Source organism: Cervus canadensis, chromosome 3 (genome assembly GCF_019320065.1).
Source record: "Cervus canadensis isolate Bull #8, Minnesota chromosome 3, ASM1932006v1, whole genome shotgun sequence".
In the NCBI taxonomy this organism is placed as follows: domain Eukaryota; kingdom Metazoa; phylum Chordata; class Mammalia; order Artiodactyla; family Cervidae; genus Cervus; species Cervus canadensis.
In genome coordinates this window covers 111,247,657-111,268,135 of record NC_057388.1, presented here as the reverse complement: position 1 = coordinate 111,268,135, position 20,479 = coordinate 111,247,657, and the positions used below count along the sequence as shown (strand labels likewise).

The 20,479-nt window shown below is 57.0% G+C and overlaps 1 protein-coding gene across 1 annotated transcript in view; it reads left to right on the top strand.

The window, feature by feature from the left end:
- Positions 1 to 20,479, top strand: part of VIPR2 (vasoactive intestinal peptide receptor 2) — a 67,032-nt gene that overhangs the window by 3,073 nt on the left and 43,480 nt on the right. The window contains exons 3-4 of the mRNA XM_043464013.1: positions 17,467 to 17,574; positions 20,036 to 20,133. Of these exons, the coding sequence (XP_043319948.1) occupies positions 17,467 to 17,574; positions 20,036 to 20,133 (206 nt within the window). The remainder of the gene's footprint in view (positions 1 to 17,466; positions 17,575 to 20,035; positions 20,134 to 20,479) is intronic.

Here is a 20,479-nt window from a genome sequence, read left to right as displayed (position 1 = left end):
GTAAGGCAGATAGATGCTTGGTGACACTCTCCCTGGGATGGACAGGCGGACTTGCAAGCAGCTTGCACCTCGCTCAGAAAACTGCTGTTTACAGTCACTTGTGTCTTTTTTTTTTTTTTTTAAGTCTGCTTCCACTGTTTTTCAGTGAATTGCTGGCAAAACTCCTATAGCATTGTGCATGATGGGCAGTGGGGTATGTGCGTTGGGAAGGGCAGAGGGGAAGGGGTCCTTCACATAAACCTTTTACCATAATAGTTTCCATGATTTGAGACAATAGCAACAGTTATAAAATAGTTTATGACGGTTGTTACGCTTTGCAAAGGCAACTCCTTTTCCTGTGGAATGACTATCTGATTTCTTGCATTTTAAATCCTTAGTTACATCACAGATGATTTAGATCCAGTTAAGAATGGTGGGAATTTATCAGAAATCGAACAGGGAATTGAAACTTTTGCTTTCTTGAAGAACAGACCAGTTATGAGTACAGTGAGCTTACTGACTTTATTTCTCCCAGAAGCAAAGCTGGGATGATGCACTCCGGCCCTGGGTACCGTCTCCTATTTGTAAACTCTGCAGGTTCTGGGATAACACCCAGATCATAAACAGTGGCAAAAACCTCTTGTCCTTCAGCTTTCTTTTTCTTTGATCTGTGTCATCATTTTATTCTCTTCAAGAAAGAAGTTAAAATCAAAGTACAGCCATGTGTTAAGAGTCTGGTGTCTTGCAGAGGACCACCAGTGGGAAGTCCCAGGTGTGGGTGTTATTCTAGACCAGTACTGCCCAGCAGAAGCAGGATGCAAGCCTTATGGGCAGCTTGAGTTTTCTAGTGGCCATGTTAAAATAAGTGACAAGAAACTTAGGACTTTGACAATGGTTTTATTTATCCAAATATATCCAAATCATTATTTTTCCAACTTGTAATCAATATAAAATATTGATGAGAGATTCTGCTCTTTTTGTATATTGTCTTGGAAACCCAATATGCATTTCTCACTTAAGAGTATATCACAATTTGGACCATACATTTCAGGTATTCACAGGTGGTCTGCACCCAGAGGGGTTCTAAACCGGTTCTAAAATAGCTCTCCGGGGCCCCTTCCTGTCTCCCTGGACCCTGCCCTTCCTCAGCTGAAAAAACGAGGACTCTGGCCCAAGGGCTCCTTCCAGCCTTTGAGATCTGTGGCTGTGTAGTGCACACAGCATCCTGAAAGCCATTCTTAGGTCTGGTTGTACTGTCCAGAGGAAGGCAAAACCGGTGGCTCAAACACGGACTCAGGAGCTGTCCTGTAAAAGCCTCGTGTGATCACTAGCCAGCTACCAGAATCCGTGAAGCTGGGTCTTGCCAGTCAGGTCAGCTTCAGGACAAGACAGCTGCCACAGCCACTGGGGTCTGTTCTTTCGGTGAAAATTAAGAGACTCAGGGGAGCTAAACACTGAGAGGAGACATGCCGAAACCCTAGAAGCATCTAGTCAGGGCGGGGAGCAGGTCTGGTCAGCGCAGCACACGGTCCAGGCCTCCCTCGTGGAGAGCGTGGGTGGGTTCCGTCCACCGCATCTGCAGGGGTGACCCTCGGCCTCTGCCCCCTCACGCCGTCATCACTGGACTGTCAGGTTGCTGGACTCCGAGGCTGCTCACATCTGGCGTCCACCCCCTGGCATTGACTGGGGGCAGCTGTGAACAGAACCCCTTCTTCTCATGGGGCATCGGCCAGCATTCAGAGGGCAGGCCGAATGCCTCCAGGTCCCACAGCCCTCACCGTTTCGCTGCCAGGCCCCGACCACAGGCTCTCAATGTGGTCACCAGCAGGTGCTCCCGGCGCGGGAACCGGGGGGGACGCGACCCCTGACTCAGGGGCAGACTGAATTGGAGCCGGTTTATCACCGCAGATAAACCCTCGGCCCCTCCCGCCTCGCAGTCACCAGGGCGGCCCCCCTTCCCGCCCCTCGCCGTCCGCTCTGTTTGGGGGTGGCTCCTGAAACACCGGCTAGTGTTTCCTCCTAAACACTCCTCATCTCCCACACTCACCAAGAGCATGCTGCTAACTAGACGGAGCTGGCCCAGCAGGAGGCAGGGAGCATTCACTCCTGGGAGACGGGCTTTGGCCATGGCTTTCCCTCATGGAGACCCCGCCCAGCTGGCCAGGGTTATTGGGCGTCGGGAGGGATGCCTGCAGGCCTGTGCCCACGACTCACCCTGCCGGACGCGGGCCCAGGAGAGCAGGGTGAGGCAGGAGGCGTGGTCCTCAGCCAGCTCTCTTTCATAAAAAGACTTCACCTCTGGTTGGCCCAGGTGGATGGAGCGTGGCCTTAAGCAGTGCGAAGCCTTGTCCTTTAGCGCTTCTCGTTCCAAAGGCTCGAGCCTGTCCCTGGTCCCTGGCCGACAGCTCACGAGTGTGAGCCGGGGCTGTGCAGCTGAGTGGGGTAACATTTGGCCACGGGGCCTTGGGAATGTCCCTCACCCCCTGCTTGTTGCTGTGAAGAAACACGGGCACCAAACCTCAGAAATGCAAACTTGAGGTCCCTGTCGTTCAGTCACTCAGTGGTGTCCGACTCTTTGAGACCCCATGGACTGCAGCGCACCAGGCCTCCCTGTCCTTCACCATCTCCCGGAATTTGCTCAAACTCACATCCATTGAGTCGGTGAAAATATTCCAATTCTTAAAAGTTTGCAACGAGTGCTTTTTAAAACATTCTGTGGGAGCAGGCGGACCTGCTGTGCGGATGCTGCCTGAGCTGCCAGGCTGCTCTGCAGGGACCACGGGCCAGGCCGGCCCTGCTCGGAGAGCTGCTCATGGTGCGGAGATGGGCCAGGGTGTTTAACGCACTCCTCGGGGCTCAGCCCTCGCAGGCTCTGCTGTCTGGCTCCGCATTCCTCAGAGGGACCTCACAGGGCCCACTGGACGTGCTGCTGGGAACGTGGACGGCTCGGCCTGTGCAGACTTGGTGTCGGCTCGAGCAGAGAGGACGTGGGCGAGTTAGAGGAGGGCCCTCCCGTTTGGCGTCGGGGGAAGGTGTCACTCGGTCTTTCTGCAATGACAAGCGTTAGTCCTTCTGTGTTTTCTTTATCGAAGGCTCTCATTTCACTGTTAGCTCGAGAGCAAAAACACCTGCCAGAGCGCTCTCACCCTGACTCACGGGAAGAGCCTGCGGGCGGCGCTCTGCCCCCAGAGGAGGGAGGCCGGCCAGGTAGCCTGCCTGGCACCCCCGCTTTCTGCAGAGAGAGGCAGCTTGTGTTCTGAATTCCCATCTTTTCCTTGTTGCTCTTTGAAATGTGTGTGGCTCGAATACCAAGGATATAAATAGTAATGAGTTACCAGAATAAAGATACTACAGACGAGGTAAACCGGGAGCTGAGCGAAGGCCTCCTCTCCGAGTGGGATGAGACGGACTCCAGTATCCACAGTGAACGTCATAGCAGACACAGGGTCTGTAGAAGCTGCGAGAAAGTGGAGTGAGACAGCACCCGGAATGGCAAAAAAAAAAAAAAAAACTAGTTTTCAATTCTGGTGAGGTAATTTGTTTAAGTCTAAGAAGGAATCCCTTTTATTACATGTTGGATCTAAAACAAACACAAACAAACCAACACAGAAATGTAGACAAAAACCAATTTCAGTTCTAAACCTCTTTAACGGATTCACTTTGTAAAAAAGAAAAGTTTAGGAGGTATTTAGAGCTTTGTGACTTAATACTGATTCAGCATGAAGACTGACCTAGTCCTGCCCGTGAGGCTCAGGCCACAGACGCCTGGAAAAAGGCTCACAGCCGCTCTGTCCCCGCCCGCACCGCCATCCATGGGGGGCGGCCCTGAGTCAACACTCCTCTCTGCCCGCATCCCCGCCTGTGCCCGCGTCTCCTGGGACCTTCCCTGTGACTTTGCATCATTTTTGCCCTCATTTTGGGAGGGGGGACGGGGCAACTCCACGGTCTGAGCCGTCTCTTGAAGGTTCATGGCTGTGGAGGCTTTGAGGACTGGCAGTAGCTTAAACCAGGGCCCCAGGAGGGGCTGGACTAGCAAACTTCCTGCTTTTGACTTCTCTAAACAAAGGATACTGGGCTGATTTTGATTCACTCGTTGAGAGCCATGGCGGGTTTGGGTTTGCGCCCCTTTGAGCTCACGGGCGGTCCTGGCCCATCCTGGGCACCTGCAGAGGGCGCAGGCCCTGGCAGGTTGGCTGTCGGAGGCGGCTGCTCCAGGCAGAGTGGGCTGTGGGTGACACGCTCTCACTCCCATGGGTGCCCTGTATCCTGAGCCCCACGAGCTGCAGAGGAAGGCCCGGGGCGGTGTGTCCTGCCTGAGGAGCGTGAGCTGGGGGACCCCGGGGTCACAAGAGATGCGGGTGAGCCCGCCCGTCCTCCGCCCCACAGAAGACGCCCTCTGGTTACGGCGATCAGCCCCAGGGCCCCGCACCGTCTGCCAAGCCCGCTGCCCCGCACTCATCCTCAGGGAGGGTCTGGAGCAAGGCTGTCCGCGCCCCTCCCGAGGTGCATCCACGCTGTGTGCCCAGCTCAGGGGCGAGTCCCTGCAGGGTGGCCGTCCGCGGCCTCGGGCAGCGGCTCCCGCGTGTGCTGCTGGCCCCTCTGCCGCGCGGTCCGCTGTCCCTGCGGCCACAGGTCCTGCCCGGCACGTGGTGTTGCCGCCCTCCTGGGGATGGCCAGGCGCGCCCTGTGGTGTTCCAGGCCGGGCCCCCTCTGCGCTCGCCAGCCTCCCAGCACCAAGGCGCCTGCCACGGGGCTGTCCCATCTGCTGACCCAGAAGCAGTTGTGCAGACCCCAGCTGGTGGGCAGACAGAAGGCCCTAAGAGTCCTCTCTCTGGACAAGGGAGGGAGACATCCACCCAGCAGGCACAGGGCGTCCCGGTCTTGATGCTTGCAGGGGCCCTCAGCCACCTCCCTGAAGTGGGGACATAGGAGAGGACCCCCAGTCTCTCGCCCAAGCTGGCAGCAGAGCCCGGCTCCCTGGACCCTGAGCCCAGCGCTATGTAAAAGTGTACTTGGCACCTCAGTGAGAGAGGTGTGCTTCAGACCAGGGTTTTCTTCCCTCCCAAGCCTGCTTCAAAGCTGACGGGCCTTCCCCTGAACCCCCACAGCTGCCTCTGTTCATCTATTATCTGCACCTCTGTTCAGGTGCCCCCTTGGGATGAGGACCCTCCCTGGCCACTCACGGTGACGTCTCCCTGCTGGGGTTTGGGGGCAGCGTGTGGCTTTGGTGAGTCCTTCCTGGCTGGCTGTCCTCACTGCGCGCCCGGTTCTCTGCGTGTCCACAGGGGCCATCGGAGGCCGCTGGGGTTCAGCTGCAGGCAGAGACCCACAGTGCAGCCACTGAACCGGGGCCCAGAGCGCCCCAGACACCTGCCCCTGGACGCCACCCTGGCTGTGAACTGTGAGGGGCTCCCGCAGCCCGAGAACTGACCCTGACAAGTCGCCTCTTCTCCACCCCAGGGAAGGACTGCTCCCACTTCTCAAGTCATCTGTGGCTTCTCAGAGCTCCTTCCTTCCCTTCGAGGAAAGGACTGAGGCTGCTCTGAGCAGACGCAGAGGGTGAGGCCAGGCTGCCCGGGCCTGCTGCCCCGGTGACAAGGACAGCACGCGCCCCCTGCTGTCCCTCTGCTCATGACCCACCCTGCGCAAAGCACCAAAGGTCGCCGGGCAGGTGGCGGGCAGGTGGGGGGGAGGGGTGTCAGGCTTGTTCCCGAGCTTGGAGAGCTGGGCATGCCACAGAAGAGGCCACTTGGCTGGGGACACGGCTGGCCGTGGAGCAAGTGGAGTGAGCGGGTGGAGGGGGGAGGGCAGAGGCGCCCCAAGGCCTGAAGCTGCAGACAGGCGGGGTGAGAGTATCCAGTCCCTCCCTGGGGGGCAGTGGGGACCCCGGAGGCCGGGCAGAGCGAGAGGAAGGGCCGGGAGGAAGGCAGGAGGCCGCCTGCCAGGTGGGGCCGTGCGGGGCCGTGGGCCCCGGAGGCTGGAGGAGTGACCGAGGGCCGGCCCGAAGGGTGTGGCCCAGAGGAGGAGGGCAGGGAGAGGAGGGTCCTGGGCTGCGAGGTCAACAGGATGTGTCCCTGGGCAGCGGCCTGCGGATGTGCGCGAGGCGCCCCCGGCCCCGGCCACGCCCGCAGCCATGCCCGCCTCCCGGGAGGGCGGCCCCCCGGGAGGCTGGTCTGAGCAGCCCGGCGTCCAGCCCCGGGGGCGCGCTCGGCTGAGCGGCTGCCGGCCGTGTGAGGATGTCTTGTCATAACACTGCGAGATGGATGTCCCGGGACCATCCCGGGATGGCGCCCAAGTGCTGCTCGTAAATCCACGGAAGATCGCCCTGGGAGTAACATGGCAGGACTCCCCACGCTCCAGCCGCAGCCCATCAGCTGAGACCGGCCTCCCGTGGGACGCGGCTTGGCTCTGCCCACCCGGGAGCTTGTGCGGCACCAATAACACCCCAAGGGCTCAGACATCGGAGGGAAGGTTGTTGAGGATTTGTACAGAGGACGTCGGGTGAAGGTGCGGCGTCTGCACAAGCTTAGCTCTCTACCAGTTCTCCTGGGCTGACCTGCTGCGGGGCCTCGCCGGTCTCCTGATGGTCCGGTCCTGGTGCTGTGGAAGGAGACGCCGGCTCAGGCGGATTTCCACTCAGCCCTCAGGCAGGCAGACCTGCCGGGACACCCACCACAAGCACCACATTTGCTCAGCTCAGCGTGGGGGACATTCTGATGTTTGGGGTTGATTAGATTCAGCATATTTGTTAAATAGCTTCAAAGTGGACTCCTGTACATTTCTTTTAAAAAAAAATCCTTTTGTTCAGTTAACAGCTTTGGTTAGTTCTGCATTTAGAGTCTTTGTTTAGCATTAGTTCAGGTCCCAGAATATGACTCCCAACTGTGGAATTCACCTGAACTGAAATGAAACTTTGCCACTTCCATATTTGAAATTCCAAAGTGATGCGATCAAGACACCGTCTGGTGGCATTGTCCCCCAAAATGGCATTTCCCAGACCTTGGTTCACAGACCTTGCCTCCAACTTACCAAGGTCATTGTAGCACCCTAATTAGACTGAATATTGGGATATCCAGGAGGTGTCTGAAGAATTAGGTCCCCGTAAAACATTCCTTGTAGCCCTCCAAACGCATTTAGAGCTGGAGCATTGTTGTGGAGCCTGGCTTCGCTCCTGTATAAAGTCCAGGCTTCTGCACAGGTGTCCTAGGAAGCAGTGTGGCTCTGGATCGTGGTCCACACCCACCGGGTTGTCATCTCACCTCGCCCTGAGCCTGTTCTGTGAGTGCCTACCAAGTCCTGATTGGAGCAGCCCGCTCCCAGCACGTGGCTGATTTCACCTGCACTGACATCTCTAGAAGTGCACCTCCCGACATGGGCTGTTATTAGTTCTGGGGGGCTGTCCCCTCAGAAGTCTCCTTTCCTCTCTGCTTCTGCCCTTGGCAAGTGCTATTGTCATCGCCGATCACAGCATTTCTAAAAAGACATTTGGCTCCATGTCCAGCTGAGGGAATGCCTGGAAATAGCGCTCCTTACACCACTGCAAGTATTTGATAACAAAGGGTGTAAATATGTATCCTTAGAACAGCAGAAGGAGGCCTCCACCTGGGAGAGTTAGATCATCATTGTTAGTGTTCAGGTTAACTGGGTTCTCTGCAGGACGTTGGGAAACAGGGCATTTGTAGTTGGACACCTGGACAGGCCACACCGAAGATGCCCAAGGGCGAATCCAAATCTGAAGGAGGGGCTGGCAGGCTGGTGTCTCAGAGTCTCCAGGTCCAGTGCAGGGGTCCCCGGGGATCGCGTCACCATCTGCGGGGCTGGGGGTCTGAACCCACTCAGCATCACATCCACTCCCTTGGTTCACGCTAAGACCGCCAGGCGCAGGGGCTGAAACGTGGGGCATTCTGGGCTGCTTCTCCAGGGGTACCTTCTGCGTCTCAGCCTTGCAAACCCCGGGGTGGGAGGCAGACTCTGGGATCCTTCCTGTGCTGTGTGGCCTGAGAGTCCAGGGTGGGAGCGTTCTGAGAGGTGGTCTCAGCAGCAGTCAAGGTGAGGTGGCAGTGAGGATGTGGGGAAGTTTCCGCTGACCATGAGCACAGCCGCCCGGTGAAGGGGCCGGGCTCGATGGGGCTGAGGATGGAGCCTCCGCGGAGCCCCGCTTTGGCCGCAGGCACACAGCAAGTTTGACCGGAGACAGAGGCCCTGCAGATGGCCACTTCTGGCCGCACTGTTCTCCGCACCATGGGAGAGGTGGGAGGGTCTGGGCCGCCCCAGCTGCCTCTGTGGCCTCTTTTGAATCCCAGGTGCCTGTTGGCCTGGGGAAGCCTTTTGGGCAGAGTTGTCCCAACCCCGGGGGTCTCAAAGGCTGGCCTGGATTTACCTGCAGAAAGTAGCAAATCACGTGCTCACCGTGCACCCGGAGCGGGGCCCTCGGGTGGCAGGCAGGTGGGAAGCGGCCTGTTCGGTGAATCCGGTCAGAACAGGTGAGCAGGTTCACAGAGAAGCACAAACCCTTTTACTTGGGTTGACCAAGAGTTTCGTTCGAGTTAAAGCTGGCGGTGGGGGCAGGGGGCGGGCAGCCGAATGAACTTTTTGGCCAACCCAATTTAAAAAGGCTTTTTCCCAACTTCAGTTGGTGAGACAGTCCATCAACTTTCAGTTATTTACATTGATAGTAGATGGGGGTCACTGGGAGCCCGAAGCAGATCAGTGGCTCTGAGGGCTAAAATGAAGATAACTCCTTTCTTTAAAACTGTTCAATCAGAGTTTCAGAGCATGGAGGACCCCCGGCAAACCTCCTGGGTCGGCACAGCCCCCTGCATGGGGGGCTGCCAAGCTGCGTCTGCACAGGGCGGCTGGGGTCCTCCTGTAATGAGGGTGGTTTCACCGTCGGCCCAGCCGGCGGTGACCGTATCTGTGCTGCCGCCCCAGCAGTGTTCATTTGGCAGTTTCTCTTTTCCTGCGGGAATGCAGAGTCCTCACCTTCAAGGAATAAAAATAAGTAAGCTACACAAGAGCGGGCCGCACTTTCAGGCTCTGAGACGGGTCCCGTGAGAGCAGCCCGAGGCCTCTCCTGGCGTACAGCTTCCTCTGCCCCTGTGCACTCTGCTCGTGGGCTCAGCGGCAGGTGCACGAGGCCTGGGGCATGGCCTCGCCCCCCGGGGACCCTGGCCGCCTCTCCCCAGCTGGGGCCCAGGATCCCACATTGCCCCGGCTACTCCAGAGCCAGAGCGGGCTCTGCAGGCCAAGGGACTGTGACTTTCCCTACTGTCTTCGTGAGCAGTTTTCCAGCAGCGAGGCTGCCCCTTCTGTGTGACTGAACACCCGTGTAGTCGGGTGTTGCAAAGGAGGCGTTAGGTGGCCAGCACGTGTCAGCACTTCTGCACTTGCTGCGCCGGCTTGTAAAGGACACGTTCCGTGGACGTGTCCACAGAGCCACGGGCCCTGACCCTGGGGCCCTTCTGCCTGCGCCCCCAGACATGAAGCAGCAGATCAGTCTGCTCACAGCGTCCCACATTCCGGTGCGTTTCAGTGCTTCCTTCCAACCCCTGTCTCCTTACAGCAGCTTGGACATGAAGGCTTGAGGAGACTCAGATCAGACCCTCTGGGAAGAGCGGATGCATGTGACGTGTGTGCTCGTGGGGTCCCCACACTGGTGACCGATATGTCCCTCAGTATCCCATTACGCTGTCTAGCCACTTGGGTTTAAGTGGCTTCCAGATCTTGAATGCCAAGTTCTTTTTCCCTGCAGTTGGCTGGTGGTCTTTGGAGCTGCTCATCTTTCCCAGCCTTTCCCCCATCCTGTTCCTGATTCACACTTGAACCAGTCTGTCTCAGGGTCCAAAATGTCAGCTTTTAATGTTCTAAACAATCTTTGCACATATCAATTAGCATTCTCTGTAAAGAAGAGCTTCTCCTCATCATTCGGGAAAGAAGTGCAGTTCCTTCTAGAAGAACAGGAAACAAGTCCAATCACCTGGGGGGCACCTACTAAGGACTTAGTAACTAGAGCTAATCAGACAGTTATGTCATCACTCCTTGTTTGTATCACAAGTAAGTGGATGTTGGAATATTAGGTAGCCATTATAAGTGTGGCACACTGCAGAAAATACAGGAAAAATATGAGACGTATATTGTTGAGAAAGCAAAGAACACAGCACACAGGACATCCTGTTCTTCTGAAAGGAAAGCACATCACGTCTCTGTGTCCATGGCCCACAGAGTATAGGACGATGTGTAGGGTGTTGTAGACGGTGTTTTATAGGGTGTTGTATAGAATGCGATATAAGATGTTGTGTAAGATGTATAGGGTGTTGTATAGGATCTATAGGATGTTGTATAGGACGTTGTAGATGTTGTATAGGACGTTGTATAGGATGATGTGTAGGGTGTTGTATACGATGTTTTATAGGATGTTGTATAGGATATTGTGTAGGATATTGTGTAGGACGATGTATAGGATGTTCTCAGGCCCTGAAGAGAGCAGGAACCAGGTGCCCATGAGCAGCCAGGAAGAGGCCACTCAGAGGGGTGTTTCCCCAACACTCACAGCATGGAAGCAAAGGCGCAGCACCGTTTGGGGAGCAGGTGTCTTTGGGGAGAGTCCGTGGAATACCCTGTGATTTCTGCCCCCCTGTGGAGGGAAGGGAGGCCCCCCCTCCCCGTCCCAGGGGATGCAGGGATGAGAGGTGGCTGGCAGGGAGGTCTGCTGGGTCTGTAACTGTCCTTCGTCTGGGAGGATGGCCACCAGAGCAGGGCCCGGGAGGGTCAGGGCCAATGCTTGGGGTGAGGAGCCCCTGGGCCATGGGAAGTGGAGGTGCCAGATTCTGTGAGGAGCCTAGAAGACCACCACCAGCAGAGCAGCCCCAGTCTGCCCTCGGCTCCCCACCAGCCTGAAATAAACCGGGGTCAGGGAGGCGCGTTCACTAGGAACCAGGCTGCACCTTGGAGCAGGGGCCATGGGGGCCCACTGCACCCGCGGCATGATGTGCTGTCAGACAGGACTAAACGGAGCAGGCACGGGCTCCCAGCGCCACGCATATCTCCCCACATCTGGACTAACATCCGTGCAAACACACACCCAGGGTGTGTATAGCGTTCGTAGTTTAAGATCTCACACCTGGAAGGTTTTGTAGGATTGTAAGGGCATCTCCACGAAGGGCTGAGACATTCTGAGTGGACAGAGGCTGGTGTCGCAGGAAGTGGCCTGCATCCCAGGGGCCTTAAGGCTCCTGAGGCTCTCTAGGTGTGGACCCCCGTGTATGAGGCAGAGTGCCTCGAGGGGTCAGCGGGTCCTCCCGGCTCTGACATTCTCCGGTCCTTTTAGTGAGCCCCACCTGGCCCTGCCCCACAGTCCTTGTTCTCCAGCCAGAGCCCTGGCACTTGTTTTCAAAGGCTCACGAGGAGAAGGACAGACACAGCGAGGAAACGTGACCATCATTCTTAACGTGCTCTGTGCCCACTGGGGGGGAGATGTCTAGTAACTAGTGTGGTCTGAATCACCCCAGACCGGAACTCAGGGGACGAGAGTGGCCCCGGCATCAGAGCTGTCCCGCAGTTCCAACCAGCCAGCGGGTATCCCATCCTCGGCCCAGAGGTGGGCTTGCGGCCCTCACAGGGGTGGCCCCGCAGGAATGCCAGGGTCGGGGGCCCTGGGGGCCACTCACCACCCAGGAGGCCCAGGTGGGTCAGCAACACTCCATCTGGCCCAGGCCAAGTCTACCAGCCTCACGCTGCCACTGGTAGCCAGGGCAAAAGCAGCCTTGCCGGGCTGGGCACCCGCTGGGTGTCTACCCTGCCCCGCCCCAGACAGGTCATGCAGAGGCGCTGCAGGCGGGGCCGGGGGGGCTCCAGCAGTGCGGGCCCCGCCATGTCACTCACTCAGTCCAGTCACTCAGTCGTGTCCAAATCTCTGCACCTATGGACCGCAGCACGCCAGGCCTCCCTGTCCATCACCAACTCCCAGATCTTACTCAAACCCATGTCCATTGAGTCGGTGATGCCATCCAACCATCTCATCCTCTGTCGTCCCCTTCTCCTCCTGCCCTCAATCTTTCCCAGCATCAGCGTCTTTTCAGTTGAGTCAGCTCTTCACATCAGGTGGCCAAAGTATTGGAGTTTCAGCTTTAACATCAGTCCTTCCAATGAACACCCAGGACTGATCTCCTTTAGGATGGACTGGTTGGATCTCCTTGCAGTCCAAGGGACTCCCAAGAGTCTTCTCCAACACCACAGTTCAAAAGCATCAATTCTTTGATGCTCAGCTTTTTTTATAGTCCAATTCTCATATCCATACATGATTACTGGGAAAACCAAACTTTTGATTAGACGGACCTTTGTTGGCAAAGTAATGCCTCTGCTTTTTAATATGCTGTCTAGATTGGTCATAACTTTTCTTCCAAGGAGCAAACGTCTTTTAATTTTGTGGCTGCAATCACCATCCACAGTGATTCTGGAGCCCTGCAGGGTAACAATATACAGCCTTGATGTACTCCTTTCCTGATTTGGAACCAGTCTGTTGTTCCATGTTCAGTTCTAACTGTTGCTTCCTGACCTGCATACAAGTTTCTCAGGAGGCAGGTGAGGTATTTCCATCTTTTGAAGAATTTTCCACAATTTGTTGTGATCCACACAGTCAAAGGCTTTGGCATAGTCAGTAAAGTAGAAGTACATGTTTTTCTGGAATTCTCTCACTTTTTCGATGATCCAGCAGATGTTGGCCTCCACATACACATCCATGAGCTGAGACTGGGGAGCCACCCCCACCCAGCTCCCTGGGTCTGCGGATGAGATGAGCTTCTGAGGGCAGAGCCGGCCCCCGGGCATGGCATGCTGCCTCCTGTTGCTCTCAGAACTCCTCCTGGGCAGCCCTTTCCCCAGCGGGCTCTCATGATGGGGTGGTCATCGGGCACAGCCCCCAGGTCTGCGGAGGTGTTGGGAGTCCGTGTGGCTATCACACCAGGAGGTGCCCCATGGCCACTCTGGGCTCCCTGGGCCACGCGGACCCTGGTACCTGCCACATAGGCCTCTGGCGCTCCCCCAACCCCCATTTACAGGGCAAACCAGGCTTGCTGAGCTGCAGGAGTTCCACGCCCACCTCCCTTCCTGTGCTGGGCGGGGGTGGGGCTGCATCAGCCCCTGAACTGCTCAGCACCATCTCGGGGCTGTGGGGCCACCCTGGGTCTCTGGCTTGGTGCCTGGGATGGGACCCAGGAACTTTCTGGCAAGTTCCCAGGGGCAGCAGTCCCGGGACCCTCGTCAGCACCTGCACTCGTGAACTCAAGGTCCCTTCTGGCGCCTGCCCTGCAAGACAGTGGGTCTGAGCCCTGGGTGCACGTGATAACCTCCAGGAACCTTAAAAATTGAGCCGCGCCAGAGGGAGAATCAAAGCAGGACTCTGGGTGTGGGCATTAACAGCGGGTCCCGGGGTGGGGGGTGGGAAGGGCCTGGCACGCTGTCCACTGCCCCTTGGCCGCCCCACCACCAGCCTGGACTGAGGGGAGACCTGCCCTCTGATGGTGTCATCCACGGGCAGACGCAGGGCAGTCCCAGAGCTCCAGCCTCCTCCCTGGTCAGTCAGGCCAGCCTTAGAGGCCTTGTCATTCTGACCACAGTACATTCCACGCAAGGCGTGTGTACATTCCACGCAAGGTCTGCCCAGAGAGCAAGAAGTGCTGTTTCTCTGGCTTCTCCTGAGCAAGACCAGCCCATCGAGGGGAGCCCCGGGCCTCATGGGCCCTGCCATCCGTGGGCTGGGTTCAGTTCAGTTCGTCTCAGAGCCCAGGGGCACTTCTAGCACGTGCTTGCAGCGTCTGATTCCGGCCGCTGGTGACTTCAACTTTAAACTAAACCTACGAATGGAGGGTGGTACTGGTGGCCCTAGCTGCTGCCAGACCTCGCACCTTAGTGCTGGAAGCAGGCGTATTCCGTTTTCCTTTCCCACATCCCTGGTGCTGCAGCCCCTTCCCCACACCCCGTCTGGAGCGAGGTGACCGGGGATGCTGGTCCCTCTGCCCCCTGCGGGTCTGCCAGGCTGTGGAGTGGAGTCCCTCCCTGGCTCTCCTGGTGGGGGTGGGACCCTCCTCCATCACCCCGTGCCCGCTGGGCACCTCCCTGCTGCATAGGTACCTCCAGTCTGCCGGGGTCCCTGGGTACCCGCGGTCCCGCTGCTGTGCTGTCTCTCTCTGCCTTGGTGTTGGCTGGGGACTGGATTCCTCTCCCAGTGACAAGGATGGAGCAGAGCCCGGCCTCTGCTGGGGAGGCCCCAGGAGCCTCACCCACAGAGGGTAGGCAGCCGTGTCCATGCAGTCAGAGCCTGCCTTAGACTTCAGCCCTCAGCCCCCCGGGTCAGTGTCCAGTGCAGTCCTCTGTCCACACACACTCACCCGGGCTCAGACGCGCCTCTGGCTCTGTGTCCAGGGCCCCCACCCCAAACCACCAGTGGGAACGTGGCCTTCAGGGGTCAGGGCGGTGGTGGTCAGACGGGGTTCTGGCCCTGACCTCCCTGTGTGCACCCGGGAGCAGGAAACACAGTGCCTGTGAAAGCTCTGCTGAGAGAAACTGCGAGACCTGAGTAGTGACACTCACATGGTTTTCTGGAAAGTGATGTTTATGTCATTGAAATAATGAGAAGATAAATCCAGGACTCAAAACAACACAGATACCCTCATCTGTGGTAGTGTGACTTGCCCACAGAGAGCCTGGGAGAAAGTTGGTTTTGGGGAACAAGGGGATTAGGGTTCTCTCCATGATGGTGGGTCCCCCTGCTTAAGATTCTTGTCTGGCGGGTGAATTGCCACTGTCCCCTTGGAGCTCCGGCATAATTATAGGCACGTGTTCTGACCGCAGCCATTCCAATGCGATTCATCACTGTCTCACGTATTTTCTGTATGAGATGCTGTGAAGTTTCGGGGATGTCTGGATGCTGCACCCTGCATAAGGTCAGTTTTCCTGAACCGCTTGGTCATAGAAGGTTGTTTTCAGGGCACTAAGCTGCCCTCCCAAGAGGAGCTTAGGAAGCCCCCAGCACCAGGGTCTGCTAGGCTCCTGTGCTTTCTTTTCCAGTGACCCTGGCGGGAGGCTCTTTGTTCACAACTCCCCGCCACCTCCTCCCTGCAACCACTGGGACCACTTTGCCGAGCTTACAATGTATCGTCACCACCCACATCTGCTACTCAACCAAGTGCTTAGTTAAACAGTATGTAAGCTGACAGATACCAAAAGGCACTTGTTTCTGGGAAAACCAATTCATGTGCTTTGGAAAAACTAGGAAAGTGAGTTGCTAAGCAGCCGCAGAGTTAGAGGTGAGAATGACGGCTGGGAATGTCTGGAAATCTGGCTTTGCCAGGCTCCTCTGTCCATGGGGTTCTCCAGGCAAGAATACTGCAGGGGGTTGCCATGGCCTTCTCCAGGGGATCTTCCCAACCCAGGGTGCAAACCCGCATCTCTTACGTCTCCTGTGTCTCCTGCATCGGCAGGCGGGCTCTTTACCACTAGCGCCACCTGGGAAGCCCTATATCTCTCAACAATTAGCATCAGACTTTGCACCAGAACAAGAGAAGCTTCTCTTAGGACAAGCTAACACCGGGTGGTCCCCAACTGCAGTTCTCAGAGCGACTCCACCCGTCTCAGGTGGCCTGGTTGCCTGGGGCCTCCCCTGGGCGCTGCTCCAGCAGGTGGCCTAAGCAGCGCTTCCAGAAACACTTGGCAGGCTGCGGGAGGCTGGGCTCCCAGAGTTCAGAATTCACACTCAATGTGATTCTTCCAAATTTAGTCCGCCGAGCCCCGGGTCCTGGGGCCCAGGGCCCTTCAAGGGCACTGCCCACTTTCCTCCTCCTGCGGGCTCTTCTGCGCCCCCTTGGCTCTGCCTGAGTCTTTAAGACACACGTGCTGTCTGTCTTCAAAGTTTTATGGGCTCTAGGAACTGCCCTTTCTGATCTCTCGACTGTCGTTTTCATGAGGTTTGGAAGGTGGAGAGAGCGGCGCGTATGTTCCCCGTTATCTGTCACCTGTGCTCAGACTCACTGCCAGGTAAACCCCCACCACTGTCCCCTGCTCACCCACACTGCCCCAGGCCCGCAGGCCGCACTGTCCACCCAGCTGGGCGAGGGCTTCTACTGACATCTTTGTCCTTGATGACTTGTTCTAAGTAATTTTTCAGAAAGCAACATTTTCTTTAAACATGTAAGCTACTGTAGTATGAATTTATGTACTCAATCTTTGGTGTGTACTTCAGTTTGTAGGATGAGTGTGTTTTCATTTTGTGGCTTCCCTGGTGGCTCAGATGGTAAAGAATCGTCTGCAATGCAGGAGACCCGGGGTCAATCCCAGGGTCAAGAAGATCCCCTGGGGAAGGAAATGGCGACCCACTCCAGTATTCTTGCCTGGAGAATCTCACAAATAGAGGAGCCTGGTGAGCTACAGTCCATCAGGTTGCAAAGAATCGGACAAGACTGAGTGACTAAGCACACACATTTTCATTTTATTTGTAAAAACCTTTAGAAGGATATTTTCAACTTTTTTGCAAAACTTGGTTTGCAGCCAACTTTTCATTATCTGTTTTCATAGAAGTAAAACATTCTTGTGGTCAAACCAAAACTACATCACAGTTATCGTACAGGTATGGATGGCATGTCAGAGAGCAGAACTGTTATTTCTTTGTTTGAACTGAAGTCGGCACACTGCTCCTTCAATACTGAAGTTTAACTAAAATGTAAAATTTTAGAGGTCACAAAATATAGTAGAAATACCTTCAACTTGTAGTAAAAAATCCCTGGGTTGAGGGATTCATTTTCTGTTTGTTTGACATTGAGAGGTCCTTACAGTGTTTGAACCTCAGTGCTGTTTGTTGGTGAGATGATTAATGCAATGTTTGTATGAATTACCCTCATGGGGTGGTTATTACGCAAAATAAGAGATCTGAAAAATGTTTTAGGCTTTAACATTGTGCTAATTAAGTTATTAGATAACTCCATGAAGGTAGCCTAAAATTTCATCACCAATACATCATCTTGACTGCTGCAATCAACTAAATATTATCAAATATTTACATTTGCAAATTGTCCTTGAAGTCAGAGTCCATAAAAGCACAAGTGTGTGTGCCTCGGGGGACCCTCACCTCCGAGACTTACACAGATGCCGGGTGGTGCCCACTTGTCACAGGAACGAGCACATCATCGGGAAAAAGTGCCGATTCTGCTGAAATTCAAAAGTGCACGGCACACGCCGGGTGCCTCAGATTCTTCCCTTCACACTCACTCACGTCTGCAAAGCTGATCACAGTGAACCCGTGCCAAGCGTGTTCTCAATAACATCGTGGTGCGAGTTTGTTTCACAGGAGAATGACTTGCAGTACAATTATCTAATTGATAGGCTTTCTATTTGCAAAGCTTCAGGGCAGATCTGGCCCCACCGCTCAGGGGCGCATGCGGCCCGAGGGAGCTGCCCGAGGTGGGCAGCGGGCCTCGCTCACCCCTGTCTCCCCTCCAGCCTGCAGCGGCGTCTGGGACAACATTACTTGCTGGCGCCCCGCGGATGTTGGCGAGACCGTCACGGTGCCCTGTCCAAAACTGTTCAGCAATATTTACAGCAAACCAGGTACTGTCCGTGCTGCCATCTTTGAGCTTTTTGGGGGGTTTGATCGCAGGGACCGACTTCTCCATGGAGGCACAAGAAGCAGGGCGTTGGTGTCCATGACCCAGTGGGTCAGGAAGCAGCTGTGCTGACCTTGCCTTATAGCTTGGGAGGACAGAATGCCTGCCACCAGGCCGTCCACCCACAGCACACGCAGAGGGCTCAGACAGGAGACCCCGAGCAGGAGCCCGACACACGGGTGCCCAGGGCAGATGAGGGGCCACGGGCAGCAGGCAGGAGAAAAGGAACACCTGTCTTACCTGGGGACCTGTGGCCCTCAGAGCGTGTCCTCCAGGGTGTCCCTTGCTGGCCTGGAACACACTCTCTCTCTCACAGGAAGCATCTCCCTTCCTGGACCGACTCTGGGTTCTCAGCCCCTGAACACCTGCAGGAGGTGCTCATGGGGCTGGGGGCTGCCTCCTCCCGGGGCTTGCTCTGCACACAGACCCTGAAAACCCAGATGTTTGAGAAATACACCTGTTTTTTATTTTAAAAAACAAGTTGTAGGTGGGAAATTGGGGGGTCTCTCCAGACATTGGTGCACGTTGTCATGGCAAGCAGCACATTGCTGGCTGTCCCCAAGCCAGTGGGCCCTGGGGCCCGTGGGAGGTCCCCCCAAGCAGGGCTAGGATGGGGGTGGGAATGGGCCACGAGAGACTCTGCCTCCAGGCGGGGAGCCGGGCTGTGTGTCGCTCCAAGGCAGGTCTTTGAAAGGGGCGGTGTCAAACCTCCAGGTGCAGGAGGGCCAGGTTCAAGGACTCTGAGATCTGTTCTGATGAATGGACGAAGGCCCTCGGGGGTCTCCCCGTGGGGGGAAGGTGCTTCGCTGTGCGTCCAGCAGCAAGAGGGCCCAGCCCTGCGTTCTGCCTACTTCTCTCTAGAAGCTGCGGGGCTGGTCCTCAGAGGGCTGCAGGGCTCTGACCTGCCCCTGACTCCAAGCCTGAACAGGACCGGGGTTGGGAGCTCTTCCCAGGGGCTGGTGCCTCATGGAGCCCGCCACCGTTCCAGCCTAAGCCCTGAGCCAGGACCCTCCAGAGCAGGGTCTGAGCCCAGCTGTCAGTGCTCAGGACCAGACGCTGTCACCACAGCCCCTACGGGACGGTCATGCTCAACCCTGCACCCAGCGGCAAGGAGAAGTGTGGGGAAAGTGCTAGCCGCTCGGTCATGTCTGACTCCTTGAGACCCTAAGGACTGTACTGACCCCCAGGCTCCCCTGTCCACGGGATTCTCCAGGCAAGAATGCTGGAGCGGGCTGCCATGCCCTCCTCCCGAGGATCATCCTGACCCAGGGACCGAACCCGTGTCTCTTGCACAGCAGGCGGACTCTTTGCCCTCTGAGCCATGAAGGGTGTGCAGTCAGCTTTGCGGGGGCTGAGTGGGGGTACCTGTCACCACTGTGTTGAGACCGCCATGAACCGCAACTCAGCACGACCAGAGTAGGGAGCAGCCTAGAGATATGGGGCCTCGCAGCGGTGGGAGGTCCCACAGCGAATGAGGCCCCCGGAGAGCAAGGTTCTCATAGACCCCCGTGGGGAGACGCTCTAACTGTGCGCCCGCTTCGCTTCACCCAGCCCCGCCCCTCCACTCACGGCCCCGCCCCCACTCACGGCCCCGCCCCCAGTCGTTGCCCCGCCCCCCTCACTGCCCCGCCCTCCCCTCAATGCCCCGCCCTCCCCTCAATGCCCCGCCCTCCCCTCACTGCCCCGCCCCTCCTCACTGCCCCGCCCTCCCCTCACTGCCCCGCCCCTCCTCACTGCCCCGCCCTCCCCTCACTGCCCCGCCCCCCGGCCGTCCAGAGCTCAGGGTACGGTCCCAAGGGCGTGTGGGCCACAAGCGTGCTGTGCACTTGAGGAGGTGACTGCCCAGGCCTGAAAAGGGTCGCTTGCTGTCGGCTGTGGAGCTTTGGGCCAGTGGGCCACCTTCGTTAAGCGTCAGGTTTCTCGTCCACAATGGGGGATCGTCGCAGAGCCTCCTCATGAGACATCAGGGTTGCAGGAGTTACAAAGGGCCCCACGCCCTGCTCTGCCAACGCTCTTCTCTGTTCCCGACTCCAGCCAGCAGGACGGGGTGGTCGAGGTCTGGAGAGCAGGACAGGGTGATCGGGGTCTGGCTGCAGACACTTCTCACTCGACAGGATGCAAGCCATTTACTTCCACTCTGCTCTGTGGCCATCAGAGCACACTGTTAACTTCATCCCACGGGAACGCCATCACGTGCCCGTGCTTTGTCAGAGAGCCTGCTCCCTCCAGCCAGTGAGGCCCCCGAACTGCAGGACCACTGCCCGGGTTCCAGGGCTCAGGAGGCCCTGAGCAGCGGGCGCCCTGGTCCAGGCCCCGACCCTCACCGGCCTGAGGCAGAGAGAGGCCCCGAGGCGCAGGTGCAGGCCCTGGACACGCAAATCAGACCCGTGGCGTTCACTTTCCAGGAAACATAAGCAAGAACTGCACCAGTGACGGGTGGTCAGAGACATTCCCGGATTTCATGGACGCCTGTGGCTACAGCGACCCTGAGGATGAGAGCAAGGTAAGCGCCCGGCCTCCCCTCCTGCTGGCTCCCCGCGGGCAGCTTGTTCACGTCTCCTTCCACTTCCTGTCAAATCCAGCCAGGCCCCTATTTCAGCTCAGCTGCCTGGGCTTAGGAATCGTGATGGTTCTGTAAGGTTGGGGTGGGGAGGCCTCGCCAGCCTGCTGTGTCTGGAAGGTGAACCCAGAGTGGCGGTGCCTGCTGAGCCCAGCTGTAACGCGTGTCCTTTCTGCCGCGAGGGTTTCTTGTTCCCTTGGAGATGTCGCCACAATACAGGCTCTCGAGAAGCTGTGAGGAGGTTTTCTAAGCCTTGAGCCAACAGCAGGGATGAGACCAAGCTTGGAGC